Source organism: Sphaeroforma arctica (genome assembly GCF_001186125.1).
Source record: "Sphaeroforma arctica JP610 unplaced genomic scaffold supercont1.108, whole genome shotgun sequence".
NCBI lineage: Eukaryota > Ichthyosporea > Ichthyophonida > Sphaeroforma > Sphaeroforma arctica.
The window spans coordinates 86,419-107,498 of record NW_014040450.1 but is presented as its reverse complement, the minus strand read 5'-3'; the positions used below and the strand labels follow the sequence as shown (position 1 = coordinate 107,498).

Genomic DNA, 21,080 nt, shown 5'->3' with positions numbered 1-21,080 from the left:
ATTACTCACCCTCTCTCGGACACACGCACTTAGAAACATAAAGCACATGGACGTGGATACAACTACCACACACTGCTAGCACATCTCACACACCTGCTGATACTGTGCCACTGCCGATGGTTGGGAAGTAATCCTCCATGACCCCACTGTCCACCTCTCTGCGTTGTGAATGTGCGCGCGCACGTGTGTGTGTGTGTGTATGTGTAGGTAAGGTGTGTATGGTACCGCTGGCGTGTGTGCGTGTGTGAGCACCGTCGTGTGTTCCCCTGTGGAAGGGTATCCCTGTGTCTAAGGCGGACTCTGCCGCACTGTTGTCTGTGTCCGATGAGATGACCACCACTCTCGACCGGTAAGTGCCCGACTCACGACCACTCCCTATGCCGTGCCTGCTGCTATGTCGGTTGTGTTTATCGTTGCCGCTGTTTGGCTCATTATTACTAATACTGTCTCCATACGTGTTACTGTTAATACTACCTCTGCCCATGCTGTTCACCCCGGCTGACGACCGGAGCGCGTGATTCTCATCACTACTGATCCCACCGCCGATACTATCATCACTGTACCAATGACTACGACCACGCGCATCCCCACAGTCACTATCATCCGACACTCGCCCTGTACCAACCCCACTAACCTCACCCTTATCCCGGGAATGCTCTCCATTGCCATGATGATATGTCTCATGCATGCCTCGTCTCCTGTGACTCTCAGATGTTTTCTGCCGCCTGCGGTTGTGTGTGCTATGGATCTGACCCGTGTCATTACTTCGGGGTCCTGTGTAACTCACACCTGACAGCCTATCTGGCAGAGAATGTGGTTGCTGTCTCCTCTTCTTCCTTCTTAGTATGTGAGCGTGGGCGTGGGCGTGCCCATGCCTTTGTTTTCCACTCTCTTTCTCTCTTTCTACGTGTGCGTTTGCGTGTGCATGTGTGTGTGTGTGTGTGCGTGTTTGCTGCGGATGGCTAGGCTCACCAGAACCGCTCCGGCCCTCTGCCCGGCCGCGACTCCTCCTCCCACCCCCACTCGTCGTCCCCCGCGCACTATGCTGATCAGGCCCACTCCTGCTTAATTGTCCACTACCGCCATCACTCCCACTAGACGAATAGTCCCCCAGCAGTTGGTGGTGCGCGTTCAGTCGTGACCCGGCTGTCTGTCTCATAGACGCCTGGTGTTGCCCTTCGGCAGTTGAGTGGTTACGCCCGCGGGTGTCGTACGCGTCGTGTGCATCGTATGGTCTGTCGGTCGTCTTCTCGCTGTTGAGTGAGATGTTGTAGTTGTAGTTGTAATTCCGGCTTGCCACCGTCTTTGCCCGGTGTTTGCTTCTAGACCCAGTCACGCCGTGGTTGCGGTTGATGTGTTGTCGATTGACTACACACACAGCCCCTTCTGAGCTATCCCCACTGTCTCTGTGTAGGGCTCCTGTGTGCGTGTCTGCGTCCTCACGGTGTGGAAGTGATCCGGAGTGCCGAGTGTGCGTGTGCGTGCCCGAGTGTACACTGTTTGCGCCTGCGTCTGAGTCTGCGCCATCCACGTGCACTCGCAGAGGGTTGATGTGCTGCTGATGAGATGGGGGAGTGACAATTCGCCGGGAATAAGCTTATACTGGAGTGGTGGATAAGATCATTCTGGAGTGGTAAGACGGGATACGATTATACTGGAGTGGTAAGACAGGATAAGATTATACTGGAGTGGTAAGACGAGATAAGCTTATACTGGAGTGGCAAGACGAGATAAGCTTGTACTGGAGTGGTAAGACAGGATAAGATTATACTGGAGTGGTAAGACGAGATAAGCTTATACTGGAGTGGGAAGACAGGATAAGATTATACTGGAGTGGTAAGACGGGATAAGCTTATACTGGAGTGGAAAGACGGGATAAGATTATACTGAAGCGGTTTTACTGAATAATTGGGAAGGGGTGATAGCTCAATATCAGGTCACGAGACCGAATGAACACATATTGTAGCTGAAGATGTCTTATCTTTGTTTCAGAGCCTGAAAGATGAACAATATCAGTGCAATGCTACACACCTCAGGTTGCCCTCCCGTGGCCTGTGTGTGAAGATAGTGAGCATGAAAAATATAAAGGTTTACAACAGGTAGACCGAGGGCTACAAGCACAGCGCAACAAGGATGTCGTTCAGCAGCCGACCTTGGCGTTTAAAAAAGACCCATACTGCACAGAGAAATGCAGTGTCATAGTAATAACACCAACAGAAGAAGCTGTTAACTCAACTCAACGTACACCCTACACCTGACCTGAACATAGCATTAGCATTAGCATAGCATAGCATTCCCAAACCCTACCTCAGACCTACTGACACCCATCAACACATCATCGTCGTCAGAGAATGAGTCAAATCCATCCATTCTGGGGGCGTGCAGTTGCACATTGGGGCTGCGAGTGGTCAGGGCATGGGCTGCGCCAGCCATTGGGTCGGCGTCACTCAGTGCTTCATCCGAGAGATCGTTTGTCACTGCGAATCTGTGTCAGATTGGTAATAGAGCGTAAGGATAGACGGACAAGAGGTGTAATATGCAGCGGTGGATTTTGGTTGGGAGGAATGTATATGAGCATTTCGGTCACTATACTCCAGTGCAAAGAAATTTGCACACACACACACACAAACACACACACACACACACACACACACACATATATATATAGGTATATACAAACAAAGAGACACACACACAAATACAACTTCAGGTATATATATATATATATATATAATAATATATATATATAATATATATATATATATATAAATATAAATATATATATAAATATAAATATATATATATATATATATATACATATATACATATATATATTGTCACTGTTTATATAACACACCTGTCACTGTCACTGCTGTCTGTGAGGTCGGCATTCCTTTCGTCGTCCAGTTCATCTGTGAGACCTTCCTCTTCTGATTCACTGGTCACGTCCACACCATCAGCGCTCTTCATCTGAGCTCGTCTGTTAATTACGTTGGTCCAGAGAGGACGGTGGCATTTATAAGTACAAAAACGTATGAAGCTATCTACGTGTGTTCATGTACATATATGTATGTGTGTGTATCCGATATATAGATATCTCTCTACGTATATATATATATATATATATATATTACTATGTGTATTCATATATACCTCAATGTACGCTGTGAAGAAAGCATTCGAGTGTCATACCAATACACTCAAAACAACAGCACATACTAAAACTCCACACCACCAGCTCTCTGTAACCTCTACCCGCGCCCGGTGAGTGCATTGGTGGAAAAAGGACAGTGACGGGCAGCGAGAGTGTGAAGATATATTCAAGTGATGTGTCATACGTGCATGTAACAGCTTAGTCAAACAGGACATTTGAGTGGTGGTATTCCGGCCAGAACTCCCATGTAGTAGCACTCAGTAAGAACGAACAGCCCTAATCGTATTCATATGGCGAGGTTTTAACCCACAGATGCGTAGTATGGATATGAGCTCTGACATATGAACTTGAAATAGACCTGTCTACATAACGTCTAACAGGCACACACACAACGTCTCGCATGTACACAGTCTACACAGTCTACGTACTACAGTGGGGAGGTTCGTGATTACGGCCGCACATACACTGTAGTGCACACCCATTCGAACACACCCCACAGAGGGCAGCCAGGCACCTACTCAGGCACACACCGACTCAGCTGACCAACACATGCCCCTACAGACACATCTCACATGTCATCAACTGCTATGCAGAATGTAAGTGACACCACAGCCACGCGCATGCTTTGATCCCACACAAAGCCACGCGCATGCTTTGATCCCACACACAGCCACGCGCATGCTTTGATCCCGCACACAGCCACGCGTATGCTTTGATCACACACACAGCCACACATACGCTGTGTACTAATCCTCAATTCGTTCGTTCGTTCCCGTCCAGGAAATGCTACACACAACACAACAAAATCTCCACAGCAGCAAATAATAATCAAGGTACTCCCCCACACATCCCACACATACTTTGTGTATTGTTCTTCAATCCGTTCCTTCATATCCAGGAAGTGTGCCGTGCCCCGTTTCGGGGCTCGGAGGGCTTGTGCGGTTTCCATGGGCAACGGGATGTCCTGCACCATTTTCTCGGGTGATTCGGGCCTAATGACCTCGATTGTATCCAGGCGCAAGCCTTCGGCTGTCATGGCTTCTTCAAGCACTTGTTTGCACCCGTCAATGGCCACATCCTGGGCAGTGTAAGGGATGGTGTGTAGCATGAGACGTATCAGATGTGTCGGATCATCTTCAGTATGTGCACTAGTTGGTGTGTAGCATGAGACGTATCAGATGTATGGGATCATCTCCAGTATGTGCAGGTGTGGGAGGATAGTGGCGGCAACTGGAATCAGCAATCGAAAGATGCAGGCACGATATAGGGTATGCAGGTAAGCAGGCGGATAGGTTGCTAAGGTTTAGGGTTTTTGGGTTTTATAAAACCCAGGGTAGGTAGATGAACAGATAAGGCACAAGCGCGACGGTAGACGTTCAGATGCATGCATACGTTCCCACATGAGTCTTGTGTCCTAGCTTTATCTGCATTTGCACACCACGAAAAAACATGTTATAGCCGGAAACACGGGTAGGCTCACGCTCATCCCCTATTCAACCGAATAAGCGATCAAGCTGCGGTTCAACAAAAGCCGTACACGCTCATCACCTATTCAACCGAATAAGCTATCAAGCTGCGGTTCAACAAAAGCCGTACACGCTCATCACCTATTCAATCGAATAAGCTATCAAGCTACGGTTCAACAAAAGCCGTACACGCTCATCACCTATTCAACCGAATAAGCTATCAAGCTGCGGTTCAACAAAAGCCGTACACGCTCATCACATATTCAACCGAATAAGCTATCAAGCTGCGGTTCAACAAAAGTCGTACACGTTTACCAGTGGTCGCTGCTTCTTCCGGTCCAAGTGTTCTAGACTTCTGGTTGCACCGGCATCCAGCAATAGCCGAACGCATTCGTCGTACTGGTGCGTTTGCAGACAAAACGTTTCATGAATCAATGGGTGTGGCAGATACTACAGATGATAGATAATCCTCCTCGAGCTGTGTTAGTGTAATGTCTATTGGGGGTGGAGATATGATATATACTGGGATATAGGTGGTAGATAATTTAGATCTGTGTCAGTGTCATGTCTACTGGGGGTGGAGATATCATATATACTGGGATATAGGTGGTAGATAATATAGATCTGTGTCAGTGTCATGTCTACTGGGGGTGGAGATATCATATATACTGGGATATAGGTGGTAGATAATATAGATCTGTGTCGATGTAATGTCTACTGGGGGTGAAGATATCATATATACTGGGATATAGGAGGTAGATAATATAGATCTGTGTCAGTGTAATGTCTACTGGGGGTGGAGATACCATATATACTGGGATATGGGTGGTAGATAATATAGATCTGTGTTAGTGTAATGTCTACTGGGGGTGGAGATATCATATATACTGGGATATAGGTGGTAGATAATGTGGGCGGGTAAGATGTAAAAAGTGCATCAGCAGCGCTCTGCCAAGCAGGAACGGGGATTCTGTGCAAATGCCTCTCACACACAAAAGCATGTAGGTACGAAAAAGCATGCAACCACGACTAACAACCAGGGTTCAATACACTTGATGGATTGTACATGGTAGGCTACGGTTATATATATCGAGTACTACTTGATAACTTATATATTGAATACTACTTGAAAATTTATATATTGAATACTACTTGATATACACTCAGTTCATATAAAAGTGCAACTGTGCGGCCAAACGTGTGGTAGTTGCCTGTGCATAATAGGGGTGCCTCATCACCGTATTCTGTATGGGAATGGTCGGTACATTACGTGTACATACATACATACATACTCTGTACATTTCGTGTACATACATACATACATACTTTATACATACATACATACATACTTTATACATACATACATACATACATATACATACATATATATATATATATATATATATACATACATATATACTTACACAACACACACACACACACACACACACACACACACACATATATATATATATATATATATATACATATATATATATATTTATATATATATATATAGATAGCATCAGATGACTCAATGTATCTTATGGTCATCGTGATGTGCTTGCATATCATACAACGCTTTCTGAGCCCATGCATGTACCACAGGATATGCACAGGCAAATACACCGTCGATTGGAAAGAAAAGTGAAAAGTCGTCTCAAAGGCTTTGCCGAGTTTGTCGCAACATGCATGGTCCCCTATCACAGTCACACAGCGTTTAGAGGGTCTTCTCACGAATGTCAAATGATTTGTATCACACATAGACAGACAGACCAATGAACAAAAACAGACAGAGAAAACAATCAACACACATAGGCGCAGAGACCAATGGGCACACACGCACAGAGAAGACACAGACACAGACACAGATGAACACACATGCACAAAGAAGACAAATATAAAAATCAACACAACAATCAACACACACAGACACAGAGATAAATGAACACATGCACAGAAGAGATAAAGATAAAAATCAACACACAACACAACACACACAGACACGAGATAAATGAACACACATGCACAGAGAAGACACAGACAACAACCAACATACACAGACACAGAGACAGATGAACACACATGCACAAAGAAGACAAAGATAAAAATCAACTCACAACACACACAGACACAGAGATAAATGAACACATATGCACAGAAGAGATAAAGATAAAAATCAACACACAACACTACAGACACAGACACGAGATAAATGAACACACATGCTCAGAGAAGACACAGACAACAACCAGCACACAGACACATAGACAAATGAGCACACATGCACAAAGAAGACACAGACAACAATTAACATACGTAGACACAGAGACAAATGGACACACACACAACAATCAACACACGTAGGCACAGAGATCAGTACCCCGTTCATGGCAGCGTCGTGCAACGGCGTCACGCCCTCGTTGTTTGGAGCGTTGACTGCGGCCAACGTACAGCTGGTTGTAGGTTGTAGGTTGTAGGGTTTAAGGGGGTAGGAACCGAGTTTAAGTGAGTGGTTGATATATCAGACACGTGTAGGATTGTGTCATACGAGTGTAAGTTTGAGTCACATGTGCGTGGGATTGTGTCGTATGGGTGAAAGTTTGTGTCAGTCGTTAGAATCGTATTATGGAGTTTGGAGTGGTAGTAGAGTGCGGGTATCAAATAGATACTGTACACGGTTGAGTGTGGTGGTTGTGGTGGTTGACACTCTCTCCATCTGCCCACACACATCTATGCACAGAATTCCCCCCCCATAACCTACGCTACACACATATACACAAATACACACAGACCGGTACCGTCTGCCGGGACCCACAAACCGAGTGCAAAAGACACCCCCTACACTCTCCTGTAGACGTCTAAGCATCATGCACAACGGCACTACCTACAATCTCCTGTAGACGTCTAAGCATCATGCACAAACACACTACCTACACTCTCCTGTAGACGTCTCAGCATCATGCACATACCCAGGCGTCTCCAGCAACAAGCTCAAACACACTACCTGCACTCTCCTGTAGACGGCTAAGCATCATGCACATACCCAGGCGTCTCCAGCAACAAGCTCAGTATCTCCACATGGCCGTGGTTCGCTGCCTCGTGAATGGGAGTCCAGCCCATGAAGTCGTACGTCACAACCTTCGCTCCCCAACCCAACTGCTGCACCACCTTGGCCCTGTCTCCACTGATGACGGCCGAGTGTAGCGCGGTCTGTGCGTGTTGGTTGAGGTGTGCTAGGATTATATATGTGTACGTATACGGTTGTAAGGTGCGTGTTCGTTGAGGTATGCTAGGATTATATATGTGTACGGATACGGTTGTAAGGTGCGTATTGGTTAAAGTGTGCTGGGATTATATATGTGTACGGATACAGTTACAAGCATGTATTTGATAAACGTCGGCATTGGACTTTGGACACATGCTCATATCTGCACACAACCTGCTCTAGCAACCGGGGATGGTACAAACTCAAGAACACAAGCCCCACCCACCAGAGAATGTATATCTCGCACGTGACCAAGTATATTTCAAACACAGACATATTAGGAATACACCTGTCTCCTAATAGAAATTGCGCACTGAAATTGAACGGATACTTAGATGCATTCAAATAGAAATTGAGAAATTTAACGGATACTTAGATGCATTCTAATAGAAATTGAGAACTTTAACGGATACTTAGATGCATTCCAATAGAAAGTGAGGACTTAAACGGATATTTAGATGCATTCCAATATAAATTGAGGACTTTAACGGATACTTAGATGTATTCCAATATAAATTGAGGACTTTAAACGGATACTTAGATGCATTCCAATAGAAATTGAGGACTTTAAACGGATACTTAGATGCTTTCCAGTAGAAAGTGAGGACTTAAACGGATTTTTAGATGCATTCCAATGAAATTGAGAAATTTAACAGATATTTAGATGCATTCCAATAGAAATTGAGGACTTTAAACGGATACTTAGAATGCATTCCAATAGAAATTGAGGACTTTAAACGGATACTTAGATGCTTTCCAGTAGAAATTGAGGACTTTAACGGATACTTAGATGCATTTCCAATAAAAATTGAGAACTTTAAACGGATACTTAGATGCATTCCAGTAGAAATTGAGGATTTTAACGGATACTTAGATGCCAGGTACCTACCTCGCCCTTGTCATTGCGTTTGTTGACTCTGTTGATGAGCGCTCTCTCTCTCGCGGCCGTTTGGCGTGCCTCCTATTATGTACAGAGCACACCGACACTATAAGTGATAATACTATGTATTGCTCTGATATTATAATTAGTCCATAGAATACTAATACTATGAATTGCTCTGATATTATAATTAATTCATAGAATACTAATACTATGAATTGCTCTGATATTATAACTAGTTCATAGATTATTAATACTATGGATTGTACACGCAACGTACCACGTGCTCATAGAACACACCACTCATTCATAGATTACATGGTTCATTGGCAATGCACATGCTTTATACAACGAACACACTACCAGATACAGTTAACGCATCCAACACACTACTACTACCACTGCTATCGAGCACTGATAGTACTGTCTATCAATCGCACACACTTCTATGGCTATGTGTGCTGATAAGCCTACTATGAATAACCTAACACACAGTACCTTGATCTTCTCACTGACTTCATCGCCGCCCATACTTTCGTCTGGATCCGAGTCTTCGGCAATTGATTCAAAGCCCTGTGAGGCGGTACATGCAATGGGACAGTGCGTGTCAACTGATGGCGTAGAGACTGAGAGTGATGAGTGAGAGAGAGTGAGTGAGAGAGTGAGAGGAGAGAGTGTTGTGTGATACATGCAATGGGACAGTGAGTGTCAACTGACGGCGTAGAGAGTGAGTGAGAGAGTGAGTGGTAATGGTGTGTGGCCAGATGCTTACGATTGTTTGACAATCAAAGACTGACGTTTTGAGGGAGATAAACGGAACTTTGGGAACGACGAGACGCTAAGCTTCTAGTGCAATTGATCACTGTCTGAGAGCACTAACGCGTCTATTTCACGACGTACACGAACAGAACCACAGCAAACAGGATGCATATGTGGTTGTCTGTATAGGATCCCATACATCAACATATAGGCTATAGCGTGATGTACACGAACAGAACCACAGCAAACGGGATGGATATGTGGTTGTCCGTATAGGATCCCACGCATCAACATATAGGCTATAGCGTGATTCGTTAGGATCCCATACATCAACATATAGGCTATAGCGTGATTCGTTAAGATCCCATACATCAACATATAGGCTATAGCGTGATTCGTTAGGATCCCATACATCAACATATAGGCTATAGCGTGATGCGGAAGGATCCCATACATCAACATATAGGCTATAGCGTGATGCGGAAGGGTCACCTACGTTTATTTCATTGCTCGCTGTATCGAACATCGGATCCTCCATCTCCTCCTACAGTACACAGCAGTGTCGGGTATGGAGATAAAAATAGAATCAGACGCAAGGATTGGTTTGTAAGCTATGGCGCATGTGTGGTCGCAAACTTCTACTATAGGTGAGCGCCACACGACATAACAAATCGAAATATTGGCCAGCCACCCCGAAAAAAGGGCCAGAAAACTAAAAAAAACAGGGGGCCAAATTAGGATTACAAACAAAACCCCCAATAAACAAGTAGAGTGACTAGCACCATCAACGACACTTGGCTTGCTGTGCCATGGTGTATAAACCAAGTTTACCGATTGGACACACAAGCCGATATGGCAGCACGACTTCTCTCTCACAGACTGCGAGGCAAAGTGAGATATGCACAGATACAGCTACCAGTACGCCAAAGACACTGCAAGGTCGGCCATTAATGGGGCCTTTATATCTTTGTTCGAGTGCTTTGCGGCGGTCTATATCTCCATTCGCATCTGATATGGCTACCAACACGTACATGTCGCACGTGTATCTACTATCTGTCGGGTTCATGTCGCGCGTATGGGGTGGACGTACTGATGATTGTGTTGTGCGTATCATGTGCACGTTTACATCACACAAGCCATCCACTACACATGCTGAGTCGTTCTGTAGGTAATAAGGCCTTGAGGATGCTGCCAACGCCATGCACAGTTTATACGGACAAGTTCATAGGTGCGTAGAGATACTCCAGAATAGCACTGTTTGAATATGTAAATAAATAATTATGTAGTTATAGGCTCACAATCGATCTCCCATTTACTTTCGTACGATAACACTTCCTGGACTTGCCTGTTCTTTCCACCCAGCAATCATCTATGCATACCACACACATGTAGAAATGATGTATACGGATACATACCGCCAGTTGCAACTGTCTGTGCAAAATGTGCACATACAATCCTGCACAACCGGACCTCATGCACTAACATGTCAAACCATAAGCACATAGACACACAACATAAACCACGCATGCAATGTACCACACCCGAACTATGTCTATCACAGCCAGACGGCGCACCCACCTCGATATCGTACTCCTTTGCCAGCTCCATAGCACGCTGCCTGGACTGGGCAATCTTCTCCAGAGACAATTGCGACGAGTGTGTGGGATCATTCTGTGACACCGAAGATACAGTACATGAGACCACGTGGTGGCTGAGATGTATTTAAAGATACAGTACATGAGATTACGTGGTGGCTGAGATGCGTTTAAAGATACAGTACATGAGACCACGTGGTGGCTGAGATGCGTTTAAAGATACAGTACATGAGACCACGTGGTGGCTGAGATGCGTTTAAAGATACAGTACATGAGACCACGTGGTGGCTGAGAGGCGGTGAGGTGTGTTGCGATGCATTTGTTGGACCGTTGTGTGGTGCAAAGGATATATTATAAGAGGCCAATTCGCGGATCATGTTCTCAGTCGGCAACAACCAGGCACTTATCTCCTAGGGTTCTAGGGTTTAGGGGGGTTCATCCACATAGGGGTACCTTCTCCTCCATAATACAAATAACGATATTTATGTTTCAACTGTCCCACATATTTGGCACTTTTCCCCCGATTTCCCACACACAAGGATTTCTCTCCTGATTTTCAACTGAGCCTGACAGTCTGTTGTTGCACCGATCCGTACTGTCTGCCACATAATACTCCACTGCCACTCACGCCTAGTAGTATGACAGGCTCATACGCAAGAAATAAACGGGGTTTAAGGTTTAGGGTTTAGGGTCGGTGGTTTAGGGTTTGGGGTTTAGAGGTTAGGCTGTACTGAACCCTGATCGCATTCTCATCTGAATGCGAGAGCACGACAGTCCACCGTGGGATGTGCGCAAGTGAAGTACGCAAGTGTAGGACCATTCACATGTTGAAGGAGCGTTATATATATATATATATAAATATATATACGCAAGCGAAGGTCCACTTACATGTTGAAGGAGCGTTGCTTCAAACAGATACACGGACGCCTCCGCCGGCCGTCCCTTCTGCAGCGCTTTGTTTTTTTGCAGCAGCATGAGCCCCTCCACATATTGCTGCAGCGTGTCAATATATATATAAATATTAATATTAACAAAATACGAGTGACAGCATAAAGTCCAAAGAAGTGCAGAAACACTCACGTGACACAACGTACCGTGAGTACTTGGCTATTCACAGCGATCCAACAGTGCTCACACGTTCACGTGACAGTGAATTAAACCCCCTCACACGTTCACGTTGCAATGAATCAAATCCACTCACACGTTCATGTTCCAACGTATACTACCCCCTCACACGTTCACGTACGCACCTCCAATTCGCAGTGAGTCATGATAGCACTCGTGTACATATCGTGCAGATGCGACAGGCGCTCGTCTTCTGACAGCCATTTGGAGTCCATTGCCTTCAGCAGCGCAATGGCTGCGCTGTAGTGCTCCAGAGCGATTTCCTTGTGTTCGTCATCGTCCATGCTAGCCAGCATGTCACCGTACCTACACAGCAATGAGACGGCAGAGGAAGTGGAGAGAGTGGTGTCAGATGGGGGGTGTGACATGTTGCATGTACCTACACAGCAATAAGATGGCACAGGAAGTGGAGAGAGTGGTGTCAGATGGGGGGGTGTGACATGTTGCATGCACCTACACAGCAATAAGATGGTTGCGGAAGTGGAGAGAGTGGTGTCAGATGGGGGGTGTGACATGTTGCATGTACCTACACACCAATGATATGGCAGAGGAAGCGGAGAAACTGGTGTTAGATGGGGAGTGTGACATGTTGCTTGTCACTTTGCATGTATGTTTGTCCTTCTCTGTTGTACTTGTGCACTGACAGCCATCACTCCTACGAACCGCGCAAACCAATGTGCCGTACCTGAATACCACAGCCACGCCACACACATACTACATACACTCTGTGACCGGATACCATCATCACTGTAGTAACAGCCGTACGCAATGAGACCTATGTAACTGTGCTCCACCCAACTTGTTTGTTTAACGCTTGAAATCACGACATTCCAATATCACTTATACTACAACCATACCAGCCGCACACGATGGGCCTAGGACCATAGTACCGAACTTTGGAGTATATATGTTATGAACACATATAATATACGCTCACGGTGCTTCTAAGGCATGCGTCTCTAAGGGTGTGTGTTATGGGGGTGGCCCGTCGCTTACATGCACACAGTACTAGAACGAAGATCCATAGTACCGAACGTTGGAGTATAAAAGTTATGAACACATGAAGTATACGCTCACGGTGCTTCTAAGGCATGCGTCTCTAAGGGTATGTGGTATGGGAGTGGCCCGTCGATTACATGCACACAGTACTAGAACAAAGATCAGGGAAGACAAGCACACGAAGGAACATGGACAGTGTACTAGCAAACACACAAAATCGCAATTTCACAGAGATGTGTACTGCACACTTGTAGAGAGCACTTATAACTAACCCTAACCCTAAAACCCTAAAATATATAGAAAGGAGCACAAGTCTACCGGCAGAAGTGAACACAGGTATACATACGACATCTCGCAGAGTGGTATATGTGATATAATGGTAGTTACGATGCGGTTGTACAGATGAGATCGTACAACAACACATGCACACATCACACGCACAGACAGCTATCAAACGCACTCTCCGCAATGAGGCCCATTGGCACTACAGCACAAATATACACAGGCATGTACACTCACACACTCACAGACAGCTATCAAACACACTCTATACAATGAGACCCAATAGCACTACAGCACAAATATACACAGACTCGCACACTAGCACACTCACAGACAGCTATCAAACACACTCTATACAAGGAGACCCATTAGCACTACAACCCAACAACACACTGACATGCATACCGCAAAATCACAGACAGCTAAAAAGCACACTCTACACAATGAAACCCATTAGCACTATAATACACAATGAAAACAATACACAGACATGCACACAGCACACTCACATACAGTCAGCAAACACACTCTACACAATGAAACCCATTAGCACTATAATACACAATGAAAACAATACACAGACATGCACACAGCACACTCACATACAGTCAGCAATCACACTCTACACCATGAGACCCATTAGCACTAAAACACAACAACACACAGACATTCACACAGCCCTCCCACAAAGAGTTGCGTGCCATACCGTTCGTGGGTTTTGAACAGCAACAGAGTGTCTTCAGGGTCAATGCTCTGGAGCTGTGTGTTGAAGGTGGCTATCTTATCATCCGCTCGCAATCGGCGATACAACTGCAGCGCACGCACCTCTTCGTTGGTCCCCTGCGACAGGGGGTGGATTGATGGTTGAGAAGGGTGTGATAGGGGGTGGATTGGTGGTTGCGAGGGGTTCGACAGGGGGTGGATTGGTGGTTGAGAAGGGTGCGATATGGGGTGGATTGGTGGTTGAGAAGGGTGTGATAGGGGGTGGATTGGTGGTTGAGAGGGGTGCGATAGAGGGTGGATTGATGGCTGAGAGGTGAGTGATAGGGGGTGGATTGGTGGTTGAGAGGAGTGCGACAGGGGGTGGATTGGTGGTTGAGAAGGGTGTGATAGGGGGTAGATTGGTGGTTGAGAGGGGTGTGATAGGGGGTAGATTGGTGATTGAGAGGGGGAGGGGGTGGGTGGGCGGAGTGTATGTAATGTCGGTTGCACTGTTGGGAAAGCGAGGTTTACCTTTGACTGCCGAGTCTTGAAAATTTATTTATGTTGTAGTATTGTAGCTATATTGTGTACATAGTATGAGTGGTAGTTGTACTGTGTGTGTAAGTTATATGGCATGTAGTTTATGGTTGCTATGTGTATATAGTTGATCGGTTCAGGTGGACTCCAGGTGTATACAGCGGCCATTCAAAAAGTACGTGTGTGCTGTGTATATGGCAGTTGAGTTAGGGGCCATGAGATCTAGTGCGTCAGGTGGGAAACGAGCTATGTGGTGACAGAGGTTCTAAACCCTAAAGCCTTTAAACCCCAGCCTATAATTAGTAACTTGCTATGTGTGACTAGTAGGACAAAACCCTAAACCCCAAAGCTTAAAGCACGTGCGAGTTCTAGCTGTCCTAGCAGTGCATATGCGACATGGTCGCAGAGCACAGTGTGTACTTCGATATGTACCAATTGCATATGCGACATACTCACAGAGCACAGTGTACACTTCGATACGTACCAATTGAATATGCGACATATTCACAGAGCACAGTGTGTACTTTGATATGTACCAATTGCATATGCGACATACTCACAGAGCACAGTGTATACTTCGATACGTACCAATTGAATATGCGACATACTCCCAGAGCACAGTGTGTATTTCGATACGTACCAATTGAATATGCGACATACTCGCATAGCACAGTGTGGACTTCGATGCGTACCAATTGAATATGCGACATGCTCGCAGAGCACAGTGTGTACTTCGATGCGTACCAATTGAATATGCGACATGCTCGCAGAGCACAGTGTGTACTTCGACATGCATAGGTACATACATATCTAGATCGTGCTTAGATCACACGCATTCTCGCGAGACATATGACAGGGATACACATACCTGGTTGGTAAGCAGGTAGGCTTTCTTGCATTGCTTGGTCACCCACACACGCTCCTCGCTATCCGGAGGCGCTGATAGCACTCCATTCGCCATTGCGATCTGGACGAGTCCAACGTATATGAGATACTGCGTTGTATGCGACATGTGCGAAGACAATAACACACACACACACACACACACACACACACAGAGAGAGATGTTAGTTTAAAGTAAGGCAAGGTGAGCAAAAATCAGCACCAGAGTGCCGCAGTCGAGACGATACGAACACCCCCAATACCCGACCGGTATAGCAATGTGCATGAGTATGATAGGTCTGAGGTACTCTCATGGGGTAGTGGGGGTGGGGGGAAACGAACGGATTCGTTCTGTTTGTTCGCCAAAAGCGTTTCGAAGAGAATAGTATGAGGAGGTAGTCCACACTCTGGAAGTTGTTTGTCATTGCAAGCCTGAGAGTGAGTGTCAAGTAGCAACACCGGCACAGACCCAGCGGAACAGTACAGACTCAGTGGGCCAACACAGACCTAATAAACCAACACAGATACAGTTTTCTATTGATGCACCCAACTAAGTCTCACCTCAGCGCAGCACACGCGTACAGTCGCGACTTGTACTACAGAAACAAAGAAATCAAACTGTATGCATATCTGAACACATTGAGGGACTAAGTAGTAAATAAACATGAGCCTCGAGGTTACAGTGAAGGCAACATACCAAGTGTTTGAGGGATTTAGGGTTTAGAGTTTTAGGGTTTAGGGGTTAGATTTAAGGGTTCAGGGTTTTAGCATAATGTGCACACAGCCGATGTGCTGGATAGAACAGCGTAGCATTACGGCAGCTCAAACAACATGGAGTACAATACATAACATATCAACTCATGCTGCATAGAGAATCCTGTGGCTACAACGGTTGTGGGAGGACACGAGAGAATATACTTTACATGACCCACCATCTGCAGACTTCTGACTGCGCTGTCCTTGATTGTCCGCGCAGGCTCCAAAGCATCCTCAAACTAGTTGTGATGTGAACATTGTGATGAAGCAGTTGCAGTGAGTACATTGTGATGTAAACTCTGTGATGAAGCCATTGTGGTGACAACATTGTGATGTGAACATTGTGATGAAGCAGTTGTGGTGAGAACATTGTGATGCAAACTCTGTGATGAAGCCGTTGTTGTGAGTACATTGTGATGTAAACTCTGTGATGAAGCCGTTGTGGTGACAACATTGTGATGTAAATTCTGTGTTGGAGCCGTTGTGGTGAGTACATTGTGATGTAAACTCTGTGATGAAGCCGTTGTGGTGACAACATTGTGATGTAAGCTCTGTGATGAAGACGTTGCGATGTACAATGAGTGTGTGCTCTGGTCGGTGTGGTGTACTTCACATCCGGTGTTGCGTCTCCGCGTGTTTTTGTGGTACGTTACCCTGTGATCCCCTTCGATAGGGGCCTATCAGAACTAAAGCAGGCGTTCATATACATACTTCCAGTGATGCTCCCATACTTGCTGGTCAGAGCGTGCGTGTACATTGTAGATATATTGTGGTGATATGCGTTGAGCATGGTATCCATCCACAGCGCTGTACTCGTGTGGGTCAAGTCTTCACCTCCTGACACACCTATATAGTCTAGCCTGCCACCATACACACCCTACAGCAACAAATGCATCCGCGTAACATCTGCTCACCCATGGGAACCATACCATACAATACCATACAATACCATGCCATACAATCCCATACCATACAATACCATACCATTGCCTTAGCCTCATCCGGCCTATCGGTCTGGTAATAGGTTTCGGCTAACAACACCATAGACTGCACACGGATATCCACATTGTGGCCCAGTGTGCTGCACTTGATCGCCTTCTCACAGTACTCCTCCAACTGACTCGCACCTGACACAGTTGGTGACACAGTTAGTGACACAGTTAGTGACACAGTTAGTGACACAGTTATTAGTGACACAGTTAGTGACACAGTTAGTGACACAGTTGGTGACACAGTTAGTGACATAGTTAGTGACACAGTTGGTGACACAGTTAATGACATAGTTAGTGACACAGTTAGTGACAAAGTTGGTGACACAGTTGGTGACACAGTTGGTGACACAGTTAGTGACACAGTTAGTGACACAGTTAGTGACACAGTTAGTGACACAGTTGGTAGAGGTAGTAGGCACCGGTTGTGAGTTGCAACATCGCCGTTGATTCTACAGCTGGCAGCATGTGAGCGTGTTTTAATCGACATACACATGTCTGTCGACGGGTTCATTATCCCATACTCACAGCATAAACACTACACAGAGAAGCTGCCAACGGCTACATGGGGACCATTTGAGTATGCTTCTAATCTTGGATGCTCACATTCGCCATGAAACTACTATCCAAGAGTGTGTCAGTTGTATAGTTAAAGAGTGTGTCAGTTATATAGTTAAAGAGTGTGTCAGTTATATAGTTAAGGGTGTGTCAGTTATATAGTTAAAGAGTGGTCTAAAGGCTACGTTGTGTATGGGTGTAGTAGTGGTGATGCAGTGCTCCTCACCAATAGTGAAAAGGTACAGATAGACATGTTATAAATACCCAACTACAGCCAGAAGCGAGCATGGGAACACCACTATCTACACAGCCTCAACTTCTACTAGAACACCCCACATTCCCAGTAAGCAAGTTGTGCTATCGGAAACAGTCGTCCTTGCTATCATAGACACCAAGCACCGCAAGTAAGCCAAGTGATCACACCGTTCCGTGTTGTCCTTGCCGAATCCGTATCGCCATCTCCCGCTTCGCCGCTCTTCTGCGCCTCGAACTTCATGCGTATCTTAGTCACTTGGCACAGGTTATAGTACAGCCGACAGCGCTTGTCTGAGATATCGAACGGCTGCATCTCTGAGGTCAACCGATCGACCAGCTGAAGGCATTTGCGGTACGCAACCTCTGCTTTGGAGGCGTCCTGGTTGTCGCGCGATCTGCGGGGGGGGGGGAGGGGGGGGGGCAAAGCAGGTCGTCACAAGGGCGGTTACGATAGTGGAGGTATACCTAAAGTGAGCTCACCCTTGATAGGTAACAACTGACAAACACGCCCCAGCCGTGGGTGTGGTAGGTACTGCCCGACTCATGGGGTGTGCAGCGTCTGTCAGACAAGCCCTTATGAATGTCAACCTATGATTGACACATGTCATGGTAACCACACGGTAGTCAAGCGGGTTAACTGCGAATAGATAACTATATACTGGTCATATGCGTGTCCGAATACTTCAGCTCAATGGAATATGAATCCACCACAGCCATATACAGACATCTCCATTCCCACTCTAGTGCAAGAGCGTGCTTTTTAACAAGCATCCAGAACCCCCGCAGTACTATCACAACCATGCCTCGTACTGCCACAGCGATGTAGTGTGTACAATGTTTCTCTGTCAGTCGCACTCAAAGAGTGTGAAATAAACCACTGCAATAGTCATACCGTGGATATAGCTTATACGGTGTTGGTATAGGTGTAGTACTATACATAATGGTACTGCTAACTCTCTGCAGGGTTGTTGTTGTTGTGTATAAAATGATACATGTTACGCTCGTACTAAGACCCAACCCAACTGTACACACATATGTCTACAGCCCGTTCCATATAGGCATAACCCTTCGCAAGCATACAATCAGACGTAGCACCTCTGGCTCTAGGACCAATGTTAGTAATTCTCAATAACACGTCGCACTGCGGTACATATAAAGATACCTACCTGTCCAGATACACATAAAGATATATCCTACCTGTCCAGGTACACATAAAGATATATCCTACCTGTCCAGGTACATATAAAGATATATCCTACCTGTCCAGGTACATATATAAAGATATATCCTACCTGTCCAGGTACACATAAGATATATCCTACCTGTCCAGGTACACATAAAGATATGTCCTACCTGTCCAGGTACATATAAAGATATATCTTACTTGTCCAGGTACACATAAAGGTATATCCTACCTATCCAGGTACACATTGCCTAAGGTCTGCATGGCCTCCTGTTCCATAGCACGGTTCTTCATCTTCTTCGCCACGCCAAGATACTTCTTGTTGTAGTCAATCGCCTCCTCAAATCTGAGACAACACGTGACACAAATGAGTTCTTGCTAGTGAGCGTGATACAGGCGACCGTCCATACCACGCCAAATGATGTGTATGTGTATGTATGCATGTACGTGTGTATGTGTGTGTATGTGTGTGTGTGTGTATGGCGCAGAGTAGGGCAGACATATGAACAGTGTGTATACAGTCCCTGTGGTGTACCTTCCTGCGTACGCACACATCGAACTGGTTACAGAAGCTAACAACCAGCCCACGCTATTGCCGATAGGTTAGTACGTCACTCACGTGTTTGTACAGCAGTGTGTGGGTGCGTACGCCAAACGTCGGCACTACGAGTGAGTGCGAGATGTTGTACAAGCAGCATCAAGCGAAGTGATGCAATGAGCACATTCATAGTCATCAATACAAGCTGCGCATGTGTACATACACACAGTGATGCTACAGCAGGTCTTATGACTTCGAGTGTAATCCACTACGTAAATTTATAGTCATCGATACACTTTGTGCATGTGTACATATACACAGTGATGCTACAGCAGGTCTTATGACTTCGAGTGTAATCCACTACGTACATTCATAGTCATCGATACAACCCGTGCATGAGAACATATACACAGTGATGCTATAGACTGCAATATACCAACGTATGTAGTATGATGTGTTTTGAATTCATACGAGGTTCGTGGAGTGTACATATAGTATGGATGGATCTGAGCGCCCCACACAAGGAACCTGCACATACACCCCAAACCCTAAACCCAACCCGCCCGTGGCTCTCACGAGGCCCATTCGAGGCAAGGAACAACTTGTTAGTCGTCTGTACTAATGTACACTGTGTGTGAGATCAAGGTATGGTAGTATATAGGTATGTACGTTGTTGTCGGTTACAGCGTGTACAGGCTATGATCTCATACCCGTGGCCAGTGTATTTAAAGCCAGCGCTTGAGTGCGCCTGCTGAGTGGTACGTACTAGGTATGTTGCAAGGGGAGCTGAGGGAGTGAGCTGCACAACTGGAGAGCTATGTGGCGTATTCTACTAACTCAGCTACCAAAGACGGTACTATGGAGGTTGCAGGAAGAAGACAGTGCAATGCAATGGCAGTCTGAAACTCATAGTCTGCTACATACACAGACACACCATATATATATATATATGTCATATGAAAGGTATTGTATGATATATTTGTTCGATGTGTCTGGGCTCAAAAAAGCAAACGCCCACGAAATGATATGCCAATATATACTTCTTAGCCAGTCTGTGCGCTGCAGGCAACGATAGCCAAGCCTCCTCACCTTACATGGTATATACACGTACAGGTATTATATTGGACTACTACATGCACATCGAACAAGGAG

The 21,080-nt window shown here is 45.7% G+C and overlaps 1 protein-coding gene across 4 annotated transcripts in view; it reads right to left on the bottom strand.

Annotated features, from left to right (window-relative positions):
- SARC_02426 (hypothetical protein) overlaps window positions 1-21,080 on the bottom strand; it is a 31,015-nt gene that overhangs the window by 9,348 nt on the left and 587 nt on the right. For 3 of the 4 annotated variants that reach the window (XM_014303820.1, XM_014303819.1, XM_014303822.1), the window contains exons 2-20: window positions 19,623-19,736; window positions 18,376-18,602; window positions 17,390-17,532; window positions 16,582-16,644; window positions 15,636-15,761; window positions 14,235-14,368; window positions 12,373-12,553; window positions 12,011-12,115; window positions 11,106-11,198; window positions 10,024-10,071; window positions 9,267-9,341; window positions 8,778-8,849; window positions 7,667-7,833; window positions 7,004-7,076; window positions 4,936-5,019; window positions 4,015-4,232; window positions 2,858-2,980; window positions 2,308-2,485; window positions 94-1,555 (exon numbers count right to left, since the gene is read on the bottom strand). In XM_014303820.1, coding sequence (XP_014159295.1) covers window positions 94-1,555; window positions 2,308-2,485; window positions 2,858-2,980; window positions 4,015-4,232; window positions 4,936-5,019; window positions 7,004-7,076; window positions 7,667-7,833; window positions 8,778-8,849; window positions 9,267-9,341; window positions 10,024-10,071; window positions 11,106-11,198; window positions 12,011-12,115; window positions 12,373-12,553; window positions 14,235-14,368; window positions 15,636-15,761; window positions 16,582-16,644; window positions 17,390-17,532; window positions 18,376-18,602; window positions 19,623-19,736 — 3,686 coding nt within the window. Of the gene's footprint in view, window positions 1-93; window positions 1,556-2,307; window positions 2,486-2,857; window positions 2,981-4,014; window positions 4,233-4,935; window positions 5,020-7,003; window positions 7,077-7,666; window positions 7,834-8,777; window positions 8,850-9,266; window positions 9,342-10,023; window positions 10,072-11,105; window positions 11,199-11,658; window positions 11,727-12,010; window positions 12,116-12,372; window positions 12,554-14,234; window positions 14,369-15,635; window positions 15,762-16,581; window positions 16,645-17,389; window positions 17,533-18,375; window positions 18,603-19,622; window positions 19,737-21,080 lie in introns of those variants that run through there. The other variant, XM_014303821.1, reaches the window with a different exon arrangement.